At 38.1% G+C, this 12,710-nt stretch overlaps 2 protein-coding genes and 1 long non-coding RNA gene across 3 annotated transcripts; 2 read left to right on the top strand and 1 right to left on the bottom strand.

Annotated features, from left to right (window-relative positions):
* Positions 1–2,250: 2,250 nt before the first annotated feature.
* Positions 2,251–3,165, top strand: LOC135677722 (uncharacterized). Its single transcript, XR_010514738.1, has 3 exons — positions 2,251–2,530; positions 2,615–2,690; positions 2,940–3,165. It is a non-coding gene; the product is annotated as an uncharacterized LOC135677722 (long non-coding RNA).
* Positions 3,166–3,790: 625 nt separating this feature from the next.
* On the top strand, positions 3,791–4,939 carry LOC135676388 (uncharacterized). Its single transcript, XM_065187508.1, has one exon. The coding sequence runs from the start codon at positions 4,207–4,209 to the stop codon at positions 4,771–4,773; it is 567 nt and encodes a 188-aa protein (XP_065043580.1). The 5' UTR covers positions 3,791–4,206; the 3' UTR covers positions 4,774–4,939.
* An 86-nt stretch (positions 4,940–5,025) lies between these two features.
* Positions 5,026–9,483, bottom strand: LOC135676387 (uncharacterized). Its single transcript, XM_065187507.1, has 4 exons — positions 9,035–9,483; positions 8,321–8,930; positions 8,104–8,226; positions 5,026–6,667 (listed from the first exon to the last, which is right to left on the bottom strand). Exons 2-4 carry the CDS (start codon positions 8,774–8,776, stop codon positions 5,375–5,377), a joined length of 1,872 nt encoding a protein of 623 aa, XP_065043579.1. The 5' UTR covers positions 8,777–8,930; positions 9,035–9,483; the 3' UTR covers positions 5,026–5,374.
* Positions 9,484–12,710: the final 3,227 nt, after the last annotated feature.

Below are 12,710 nucleotides of genomic sequence, written 5' to 3'. Positions count from 1 at the left end.
CAAATTTTGGAGCCCAAAATTTGAATCCTCTTGAGGCCTATAAATACCCCTCAAATCTCAGCTGAGATTACAACTTTTGAGAAGCATTTGATTGAGAGAAAAGTCTTAGAAAGTCTTACCAAGTCTTGTTTTCAATTTGCTAGAGAGTTCTCCTCATTCTTTCTTATTGAAAATTTGTAAGAGGTTGAACTGCTTGTAAAAGGTTGTAAGAGGGGTATTTACCTTTCTATTTCAAGAGATTTGCTAGTGGAAGGTGGGAGCCTCATCGAAGAGAGGCCTCGCAAGTGGATGTAGGTCATTTGACCGAACCACTCTAAAATCGGCGTAATCTCTGGTTTGCATTTCATTATTGCTATTTACATTACTGCAAACCTTCTTACATGCTTTAGTTCCTTATTACCTTTGCTGCGCAACTTCAAGAATACGCTTTCAAGTTAAGCCTTTCAAGTTCCGTTCTTATCGTACGAAAGATTTTTCTAAAACCGAAGTTTTAATCCGCTGCACTAATTCACCCCCCCCCCCCCCCCCTCTTAGTGCCGCTCCGATCCTAACAAAGACAATTTAAAAAAATTTAATTTCTGAAGAGTGAAACTATAATTTTACTTGGGATATATAATAGAAATATATATATATATTTTTAAGAGCAGAACTATTAAAAGGACATATGTTGGAATTAAAAGATCAAAACTATAATTTTAATAAAGCACTACCGACGGATCATCCCATCACGTAGCTGTGCACATGTGTATACTAATGACAGCCCATAGTCATCGCGGTGTGTTGCTATGCCAACTTGTTCGCTATACAACTATTGGATACTACAACCTTTGGCACCAACTACAACCAACAAACGCTGTCGCGACGACTCTACTATAGTTGCTACACATAACGACTCTATTGTAGCCACCACACGCAACGACACTATTGTAACAATCACAAGCAACGGTGTGGACAGTGACATGCGGTGCTACTATAGTCGCCTATGACCAAGGCAAGCCAACCACAATAAGATTGCTGCACACAAGCAACTGTGTATGCAACCACTATCGATTGTCATAGTCTACAACACTTTCGTTCCATTCGTAGTCACTACTCATGACTGGGCTGGCAACCATCACCCTCAACAATACTATCATCGATAGTAAGCTGTCAAATGTGATCCACCAATCAAACATGAGGAATCTCGTGTCGCCTACAAGCAAGCAATAAGATGAACCGAATATGAACACGAATCAACGACACAAGCAGATCATTAAGTATTGTAAATCAAAATCGGATAATACCTTTTCACAAGTGAATGGTACTAGTAAATAGAGCTACATATAAAATAGATATAAAATACTTATACTATCTAAAGTGTTTGATTTCAAAATGTGAGTCTAATACCAATTGTAAACATAAAAACTGTGATTATGTTATTTTTATGCATAAAACTTTAATGTCAGAAATTAAAATTAAATAATGATATATCATATTTACAATGCGACATCAATTTGTAAAGAAAACTAGACTCGTCTTCTCATCTCTTCTTATCCAGGACCATAGAACCACTATAAGTAATAAATTAAGAATGTCTATAATCTAATTATGTTATTTTGTCTTTAAGAGATTTTATCACTTTATAGACAAAAGCAGAAGATCTAGGATAAGTAATTAGGAGAGTCCCTCCCATCATCTCCTAAAAAATCCTATAATAATTAATTTTTTTTTTATTAGTCTTCTTTAACCGTAATCAAAATCTAATTATATTTATAATATATCTTATACATAATCTAACATAAATTCTATTTTTCTTTGAAAAGATGGTGTTTATTATTATTATTATTATTATTATTATTATTATTATTATTATTATTATTATTATTATTCATTGCTTCCTAACAGCATGAATATGTAGATAAATTAATCCTCCTCCTTTAAATGCCATATATGTTTTTCATGTCTTCTTTGCTGTTCCAAAATATCCGTTGTCACGCGTGGCATCCAATTACGCGTTGATTTATCAGAGAAGATATTAATCATACACCTATCGCATCATCAATAACTTCTTTCTTTTTGTCCAAATGAGATTGTGGATTTCGTTGTTTTAGCACCTACCAAATGTATTCATAGTGATCGCCATAACAGTGTTAGAATAATCTCATATGTGTAATCTTGTCATAGAAGCAATTTGGTGGAGATTCGTGTTGATAGCTATTGGCATTTAATCGCACAAGGCAGTAGTAGTATGTTTATCTTGTCTTGGAAGCAACTGTGGAACAAGAGGAATAATTTTTTGCCAGTGCTTTGTTCCATCATATCTGGACCCTCATTCCTTCTCTTTGGTGCAGATCCTTGCCATCATCACCTCTTCTAAAGACCTGCTCTGGTGCATCAAATGGAGGTGGTGTCGAAGTTTGAGAGTCGCGCACTTCATGGGTGCTCTAGACCTGACCGTAAAGGTGTCAAATGTTTCCCCTAAGACAAGTCGAGCGGATCTTATTTTCTTCTTCTCGTACTGTGGTACTGTCGATGAAATCCAGCTGCAGAGGTAACTCGCCACCCTCTTCCTTTCTTCATGCTCTACGTGCTGACTTCAATGACTTGCTGCTGCTGATCTTTTGGCCATCGTCAGAGATGGAGATCAGTCCCAAACGGCTCTTGTGACCTTTCGGCAGCCATATGCCTTTGAAACTGCTCTTCTATTGAGTGTAAGATAAACGATAGATTCCTATTTATTTTCCAAATATTTTACTTGATTCTATTATCAATCTTTGAATCATTTTACATTTTCCAAAAGGATTAACCTATGTTTCACGGGCCTATACTGATCTGATCTTACATTAGGTGGCTTGGAAAAGTTGAATTGCGTTTTTCTGGCTTTGTTTCATTAGGTTAGAGAGCATGGTTGGGTGAAAGAACCAAGTCTATGACCATATTTTGTTGGATTTCTTGTGCAGGGAGCATCCATACTGGATCGCTCTGTTCTCATATTGCCTGCGGGGAACTGGAAAGACATACCAGTAGATTGATGCTTCAGTATCTTACATGGAGGAGCTCTTCTGCATTGGATTTCTGAGGCACTCCAGAGGAAACATTAGTGATGCTTCGATTTGGATGGATTAGTAGATTAATATCAGAGTCTGTAAACCGCTTGCTTTGAACAATCAGCTCAATTCTAAATTATATATATTAATAAAAGAGAAAAAAGTATATATATATATATATATATATATACATACATATATACATACATATATACATATATGTATAAAATATTTTTTTTAATGACTTAAGGGCCAAATGGATCACATGAAGAAATCCATCGAATCTAGATAGATTGATCACAAAACAAACGTTCAAGCAACCTTTAGTCATCGAACGAGCGAGCATTCGAGCATCTAGTTCAACCTCATCAAATTTTTTATATGCTTCAAAACTTTAATTGAGTCGGGATGTTCAAACATCACTGGCCCCTAAACACTAAAGATTCAAAAGCATTTAGGCAAGCTTGAACCATTATATATAATGTGGAGGACTAATAATGTGTCTATATCAAAAGTTTCTCCATTAAAGATATGGTGTGGAGTCAGAAAAAAGACAACCCTAACATAGGAACATTACAGTCATCTCTGCACCGAGAAAGAAAAGAAACGTTGGAGAAGGAAAATGGCAAACACATGGGGCTTTGGAATACATGTGTGGAGGCATACTAAAGCACCAAAGCCTTTAATTTTGCTACACCCATCTCCTCCCTCTATCCACCCAACAATTCCTCCTATACTCCAAAAGGAGAGAGACCAACACAACTGTACTCCATAGGAATATTTTCCTTCACATGCAATGGTTGCTTTCTCCCACTTTTGCTTCCTACTTTAGCTTTCACTTTCCTGCCTATGCATTGTGCTCACTACTTAGCCATTAAGTTTCCCTCGTCAAGTCCCAATCAAGCTATCCTCCAGTGTTGTATGATTATATATACCCATGATATCCCACCAGACAAAGCCCATGCAACAGCGGTCACTTTGAGTTCCTCGTGTTCGGCTCTGTCGCTTCTGTTGCTGAGAACCGATCTCAACTCTCTACAATTCATTTCCTCCCAAATCGCTCTTTCTAGATCAACATTTCATGCTCGCACATTGCCACTTTGTCCACTGATCGATCCTTCGTCCACAACTTTGTTCGCATCTCCTGCCGTGGGTTCTACACGTCCTCAGCCGTCCAAAGATGAAGATCCGGGCTTCCTCCGCCTTGAAGCGGATATACTCCGTTGTGGTGGCCATGGTGAAGGCCAAGTCGATGGCGGTGAAGAGCAAAACCAGTGCCCTGAAGACCAGGCTCCTGGTCTTGGGGCTGCTTCATAACAAGAAGGTCCTGATGAAGGCAATCAACCACAAGATCCATGCGCTGATGGGCCAAGAGAGAGGTGAAGGAGGTGCCCATTCCGCCGAGGAACAGAACAAGGCGATCGTGCTCTACGATGCTGCTAAGAACGAAGCCCTGCCGAGTCCAACGAGCGCGGAACCTTCGTACTGTGACGACGACGATAACTATCCAGATCTGAGGCATTCTCTCTTCGACGTGGAGGACGAAGATGATGAGGAGCTTGTGAACACCACTGGATCCGTCGTTGATCTCGTCAGGAACTCCAGGGAGGATGGCTCTGAGTTCAGTCTGGAGGACGAGATCGACCACGTAGCGGACGTGTTCATTAGGAGATTTCACAGGCAGATGAGGCTGCAGAAGCTGGAATCCTTCAAGCGGTATCAGGAGATGTTGCAGAGGAGCGTGTAAGAGCACCAACAAAGGTCTCAGAATTGTCTCGAGTGTGGAACTGCATAAATAATGCTATTTGGATCTGTGCTCCATATTTTTACTATTACATCAAGTTATCAGTCATTCTTTCTCATACAACTGTAACACCGGAAAGATCATACAAGATAGTATATGGGTGGGAGAATGCTTTGTACTATGATCTAAAGATGCTATGTCAACAAGGACACTCTGTTCTTTGTAGTATGTATGACACACCAGTAGTTTCAACCATTGCAGAAGAAGAAAAGATTCATAAAACAAATCATTTTATCAACATAGTGTAAGAGTTGTAACATATAGTTGGATATAAGATGGTTGTGTTCACGCATGCCTTATCATTACATCCACCACTGGGCTATCAGGAAGTGATCTCTCATGTCTGTGATGCTAAAAGCTCATTCTTGAAGGCACAAAGAGTCAGGAGTTTATCTGCTACGTTGACATTGCAGAAATGATGGAAGGGGAGTATGTTACCAAAAGAATTACTGAATGGGAGCTACCTGCAGTTGCCTTGGATTTGTTCTTCCTGATCGCTTTGACCATCTCAGCAACTTTTGATCCTACAGAGACTTGATCACCTTTACTTTGGTCGTTGTTTACGTCTTGTTGAGCTCGGTACACCGTGTGGAAGAATTGTAGAACTAGCTATGTTATGGTTGCCCAGTATCTCTACAGATTTGTGTTTCTCCACATTTTGCTCCAGCCTATCACTTGGGCCAACTGGTTTTCTTTCATCCATATAACCATTCAAATTCTGAAAGCTTCTCACAATGCTTTCTTTAATTCCTTCTGTCATGACTCTCTCTGGAAAAATGGCACTGCCATATACTTCACATTTTGGGCTCCTCTGATACTTTTCCTTGGTTGAAGCTAGTTTGCTTTCATCTCCAGTGGCTGCAGAAGCATATCTCCAGCTGTAGCCATTATTGTTGTTGTTCACATTGAGCTCAAGCATATGCAGGTCACTGTCTTCCGAGTCTGTTCCATCGCTCTCTTCTTGATCCTCTTCTTCACCAGCAACTCTTCTGTCCATAGTTGGATAAGTCGCCATGTTGCTTCTGCTTGGATGAACCATTCGTCTTTGGCAATCACTGTCCAAGCTATCTGCAGCATCCCGTTGCGCATTCACAAGATCCTCTCTTCCCGTAGCTGCAAGAAATGCTTCAAGCTCAAATCTCAATTGGTCAACGGCTGCATTTTTCTCTTCGAATTGATGTTTGGCTTCAGAGAGCTTCATCTGAACTCTTTCCTCACGCCATTCATCAGCAAGTTGAAGCATTTCTCTCTCCTTCTGCAACTCTTCTCGTATCTTGGCAGACTCTCTTTTCATTTCCTCTACTTCAGTTTTGTTGTCACCAATTCCCCTTAGCATTTCACTGCAGACTTGTTCAATCATTTCTCTTGTTCTCCTCTCGCTTTCAAGTTCTTTACCTGCATTCGCCAGCGAAGCTTTCATCTGCGCCATCTCCATTATGAGCTTTTCATTCATCCTCTCTGCTTTTCTTCTCAACTTCTTTTCGTTCTTGACTTCCTCAATCATGGATTGAACTGCAACTCTGATCCCTTCCTGTTTTTTGCCATTCCACGCTTCCTTTTCTTCAACAAACTGCCTCACTAGATGGCTATTCTCACCGTGATCAGAATTTTTTGCTTGGATAAGCTGAACAACCTGCACGAGTGCCTGATCTAGCTCGCAGTAAAGGGCTGTAGCAAGAGAGATTGCTGATGTTTGCTGCTTCCCTATCCCACCGAAACGGATCAATATCTTCACAAGCTCTTTTGATGTCACCAAACCATTTTGCAAGTCCTTCAAACAATTCTTGCTTCCTACAAGTGAACTTCTTGGTGCCCGGCCTTGAAAACATGCTTCGTTCTGCGACAAATAAAAGCATGCCAATTAGCATGCAGCAAAGGAAGGGAAAGTAAGAGATAATGCGAAAACATTAGTTTTGGATTGCATTATGTAGGCAAATTGTTGAAGATGAGGGGTTACTTCAACTCTTTAGCAAAGCAGTACCTTCCCATCCTAAAATCTTGGAAGGATGGTAGTTGATTGAATAAGCTTAAATGATATCTAGAAATTTGACATTAAATTTGGAGAGTTAACACCAGATTACTTTACACCCACCAGCAAATTTCTATTGATCTTTTACAGATCCATTTTTGACTAATCTAGTAGTCATCGATTATAATCAAAAAAGTTCTCCGGTTAGTATCATCAAGCAAAGCTTTCACAACAGGGAAAGAAACACCTTTTACACATTAAAGTAGTAAATCTACCTCCAAATTGCACAAGAATAGTTTCCAATTACCAAGTTGTGCAGAAATTGATCACATAGCAAATACAAAACAACTGCTTCCTATTTATGGTGGATTATGCTATCCATGAGATGTCTACATCCATCAAGAGTTGCAAAGAAGAAAGGAAAAGAAAACTGGGAGGAGCCATTTAACGCTGTTGCTCTCTTATTCTCAAGGTACTCCAAGATCATGGAATCCAATATTGCTCCTAAAAAATTGGAATTTGCAGCTTAAGATTGGAATAACCTCCAAAAGAACTTAAGCCAGCCATGACATCTTTTAGGCATTTTATTCATGCTACCGAGCTTTCTGTTACCTATCTTAGATCTTGATGAAGACAACTGGACATTTGTTAGACAGGTATTTTCACAATCATTTTACGAGGGGAAATTAGAATACTATCCAACAATTTGATTAAGACTTGTTCATGCAATAATTATTGAATCATATGAATTGAAATGTTTTGTTTATTGGATTTTTATGCACCGATGCAAATGAGTCTAAAATTGATTAGTCATAATGGTCTGAAATGTGTGTCTTGTTGAAGATAAAGCAGGTTGAGTGTTGTCCAATAGAATTTGGAATTCAGACTATAAGAATTACTCAACTTTCTTACCACTGTGTTACTTAAACTAGTCAAGTACATCAGCTAAACAACAATTAGCCGCCTCCAAGATCCCTGCCATGTCTTGGTGTTGTTTATGCAACCATAATGATACTCATGTGAAATCTTCGATCAACTATAGATTGCACTTTAAACAACTCAATGCACCAATTCCTCTCTGTTTTCTCCTAACAAAGAGCTCTTTGACCTCCCAAGTTTGTGTTCAATAGAAAAGGTCAATAGGATTCTGCTTCTTAAGATCTCGATAACCAAGAAAGATTCAATTTTGTGTGTATGATCTCCTATTAACTGCTTATCAACCACAAGTACAATATACCAATCAAAACAATGAGATGGAAACAACTAGCTGCAAGTAAAAGAAGTGACGACAAGAGTCGGCTTACCTCCATTAAGCTGCCCTTGCTCTGAGAATCCACAGCTGCATGAATCTTGTCCCGGCAATGAAACTTATGATGAACCAGTGGCAGCATTCTCCTGTGACCACTTGTTCGTGATCGATTACACAACTACAGAACAACCAATCAAAGACATATGACCAAAAGAATGGATGAACAGAACTTCATAGAAGCTGACACACAAATTGAGGAATCACATACTCACTTCTGAGATTGGATTGTGCGCCGAATCGGATAACCGATGAAGCAGACGACCAGCCATGGATGACCCTGATGTCCTGTCTCTGGTGTTGATCTCTGTCATCAACCTTCTCTCCTGTAAATCTTTAGGAATCCTCGGTGAAGCTGTATTGTTCAGTTCCCAAAGAGCATTGCCCAGCTTCCGAGCTGACACTGATGCTCGGGTATCTTTGACAACATCTTGGATTTTCTGGTGACGGGATGCTTCAGAAAACCCTGCGGCCGAATGTGGCGATAGAGCACGCAACCTCCAACAGGGAACCGGTGTGGTTGAAGGCCCCTTCTTTGGGACAAAGATCTCCCTCTTAATGCGGTGATTCTTCGAAGCAAAGGATGCCGACGAAGGCGATGAGCAGACTCGCTTTCGGATGTTGCAATGTCCATGGAGGAATTTGTTCCCACCTGAATTATGCCTCGGCATTCTGCATAAGCGATTCTGCTTCCCTCAGAAACAACATACAAAGCCCAGGTTTTGTAGGATCTTCCAGTTGCAGGAACAGCAGAGATGGGAGTTACGAAGGCAAGGCGAAGTTGGCACAAGTAAAGAAGGCTTCTTTAACTCGTGATAAGCATTTCTGCGACGGAAAAATGGGTTCTATCAAGAAAATCTCAAGGTGGAATGATAAGCCAATGATCTTTCAACAGGGATGTCAAGCGACCGAAGGCTCAGGATCTTCACCTCTTGGACGAGTTATATATTTATATATATAACTTCTTGGGCGAAGGATTACAACCAGGATAAAGGGCGGGGTTTGATCAAAGGGCGAGACCTCGAGTCCTGCGAAGAACCCTCAAGAACTGTTAAAGATGGCATCTTTGGATCAGGAAACCTTCGATTCCCGCCAAAGAGACACGACAACCAACATTCTTTCGCTTTCTCCTCGCGTCGCCTTTTGCTACAGCGCAGCGGCTGATGACATGGGGGAAGCAGGTGAAGGCTCGGCTTCTTAAAGACGATTCCGGAAAGGAGAAGGGACTACCGGACGAAGGGGGAGAGAGAGAGAGAGGGAGCGCACACGGATGGAGGCCGATTCGACTCCTCGAACCCCTCGCTATCCTTCGATTACAAACAGGAGGAGGGGAGGAAGAAGATGCAATTAAAATAGAGTTGCAGGGGAATTTATTGACAGTTCCTTTGTAATTAAAATAGAGTTTTTTTTTTTTGGCAATGGTGATGACATTTTGATTCCTTTCCAAACAGTGATGCTTAGAGAGAGAGAGAGAGAGAGAGTCTATGATCATGCAAATCCATCGCTACCTTGTTGTCAACTTAGGAGTAAATATGGAAGACCATGGTATTGATGATTGTTTCAGTTCTTTATTATTCTTTAGAAGCTCTTTACCATTAAATATGGAAGACCATGATATTAATTATTCTTTAGAAGATTGATAAGCAAGTGTTGTTGGATTGGTAAATAATTTTGGATTCTTGAAGGATAATGAACTCAAACATAAAAAAAAAAATTCTATGTATAAAAAAAATGATAGAGAATTAAGATTTGATTATTCTATAAATATCTTAATATATCTCTATTTCTTAGTGCTTCCAAAATTTCTCACTAGTAAATCTAGAAAAATGTAAGATAATTCTATTGTTCTTACATTGAGAGAATATACAACAAGATTTACATCGGACTTTATATTAGTTTTACAAAATTATAATTTATATTTTGCTTTCGTATTATCAAAAAAATTATTTTATCAAAGAAGATTTTAATAAAAATTATAAATAAAAAAATTAAATATTCTTAGCTAATTAATGTCTCTTTTTGGATCTCATTAATGACCGCAGAAGATTCATGCAATCGATTTTAAATTATTAATAATAATTATTATTATTATATTTATTATTAATTTTCGAAATCAACGATGATAGAAGATTCATAGAGTCGATTTCAAATAATTAATTGTCATCGTATTTTATTATTAATTCTTTGAGTTAGTGATAGTAGAAGATTTGTGTCGTCGATTTCAAATAATTAATTATCGTTGTTGTATTCTATTATTAATTCTCTGAATTATTCCTTTTGACATACCGTCTTTGTTCCACAATAATTATTGGATAGGAAGGTGTGTGATTGTGAAGAAAAAAAGAAATAAAAAAATAAGAATTATTAGTGTAGGTTATTACTCTCTACTTTGTTTGCTACCACTGTGTCCACATCGAATAACATCGCATGATGGTTATCGATCAAACCTAATCGACTCGGAGCCATCAAAGCACGACAACAAGAACAAGAACAAAAAAAAAAAAAGAGCCAAAAATGTCAAAAGAAAAAAAATAAGAGAATCATTTTTAATGATAAGATTTAGGTATGAGAGACAAGCTAATATCATGTCATCATCTTGTTTTAAGTCCAAAACAAACATCTTTCAGCGACCAAACCGTTGTAGTTTTGCAAAGGATGAGATGTGATGCAACGACAAGAGAGCGAAGGAGTTTTGGTGGTGTCGATAGGTATGAGGAGGCTATTACTACACATGGGGGGAGTTGCACCGAGGAAGCACTCCTATCCCCACTTCACGTTGCACACTAATGGTCAGCTTATCACCAACGTCGATGAGGCCAAAAACACGCTTGTCCACCGGTCAATTCTCGAGGTGGCAAGGAACTGTCGAGTTAGTGTGCATGATGGAGATGGTGGTGGTGGTGGTGGTGGTAGCAGCGGTGATGGTGAGATCATTCATGAATTCTAAGTTTTTTTCTTTTCTCTCTCTCTCTCTCTCCGATGATTTATTGCAATGAATTGATGTATAGTAGTAATTGACAAGGGCAAAAACATTAATTCATTGGTATTTTACGAAGAATATTTTTCTAATTTTTTCTTGACTCGATTGAATTTTGATTCTTCCTATGAACACAAATTCGACGTTACATTTTATTATAAAAAGAGATTCATGATATATTTAACTTTTTATTTTTTTAGAAGAATTATTCTTTGTCTTTCTCCTCTCAAATATCTTTAGGATCGACATCGAAAGCATCTTCGACTTTTATGTTAATCTCGACTTCGAATCGAATCGAGTTGACTCTTGTTTATATGGATAATTAATAAGAAGATTAACGGTAGTGTATGTTTCATTTCACCTCTAATAACCTATATATAAGCCAACAATCATTGAGTATCCATACACGATACACTCTATATCAGCTTTCACATCCTTCGTGTCATTAGCAAATTAATTTGAGGAATATAATATTACGAACCGATTGAGAATATATGTTTTTGATAGGATATGATCCAAATGTATGCCTAATGAAGCGGGATACGTGATATCGATGAATCTACAAAAGACAAGACATGTTTTGGTTTGAAGTAATAGTTTACCTTAATGTTATAATCCGATCAACATAAACCAAAATATGTCCAATGGATTGTCAGCCTCACCTAATTGGAATAGCTTGGCATCGATCGAAGGGTACTTCTCATGTCGAGGACCACATTCCATCAAATCTCACTCAAACCAATGAAGAGATATGTCGGGTGTGCATCAAGATAAAAGGATGGAAGAAGAATAAATAAATTTTAAATTTAAAAACTCATATCAAGCATGACTCTCTCTCTCTCTCTCTCTCTCCCTTATCTCAAAGATCTAAGATCTTGAATGTCTACATCTCTACGAGGCTATCTCATTTCTCTTCAATTCTTCTATCCAAAGCATTACATTAGCCTTGATCCATATAGTATTGATTTTGATTTTAACTATGACAAAAACTCATATCTTAACTAAAATTTTCAAGTCAAAATCTTATCAAATCATAAAGTTTACTAATATTCCAACATTTAAATTATATCTTACTAAAAGAAGATGTACATTTTTGTTGATGCAATTTTTAGCATTACATAATGGGGTTTATAAGTATTTTTAGATTCACGAAGAAAGTGTCTTAGGACGATTTCATGGTTTTGAAATCATATGCAACTCTATGTATTGGTAGGAATATAAGGACATATTTGGAGTATTCTTGAGTTACTCTCTAACTAAAATAAAGAGGGTTAGAAATATATATATATATATATATATATATATATATATATATATATATATTAAAAATATATATATATGCGTGATCGCCATGAATCCTACGTGGGTGTGAACATTTGCATGGGGAATGACATGGGCCGATTCGAAACAGTGTTGGGCCGGATCTATTCATTCACAAAACTCGAAGAATCCCAATCAATCTCGATTTATCCTTTTTTTTCCTTTCACATCACTTTTACTGAAATTATAATCGATATGAAGGATGATAATGAGGTGACTGTCCGTGATTTTATTTTTGGTTTAGTAGTCTGGTTTGGTTTGAATTTGACCCTTTGGTCTCGCCCAACATCTTAATCTCTCGTGTCGAT

This window comes from Musa acuminata, chromosome BXJ1-6, assembly GCF_036884655.1.
Source record: "Musa acuminata AAA Group cultivar baxijiao chromosome BXJ1-6, Cavendish_Baxijiao_AAA, whole genome shotgun sequence".
NCBI lineage: Eukaryota > Viridiplantae > Streptophyta > Magnoliopsida > Zingiberales > Musaceae > Musa > Musa acuminata.
Note: the sequence above shows the minus strand (reverse complement) of the source record. Positions and strands in the feature narration are given on the sequence as shown.

Excerpts from the sequence above, each read along its gene's own strand:
- LOC135676388 (XM_065187508.1), top strand. The coding sequence starts at position 4,207 with ATGAAGATCCGGGCTTCCTCCGCCTTGAAGCGGATATACTCCGTTGTG.
- LOC135676387 (XM_065187507.1), bottom strand. The coding sequence starts at position 8,776 with ATGCCGAGGCATAATTCAGGTGGGAACAAATTCCTCCATGGACATTGC. Across the intron at positions 8,227-8,320 it reads CGCACAATCCAATCTCAGAA|TTGTGTAATCGATCACGAAC; the intron begins GTGAGTATGTGA and ends GTTGTTCTGTAG. Across the intron at positions 6,668-8,103 it reads GCAAGGGCAGCTTAATGGAG|AACGAAGCATGTTTTCAAGG; the intron begins GTAAGCCGACTC and ends TATTTGTCGCAG.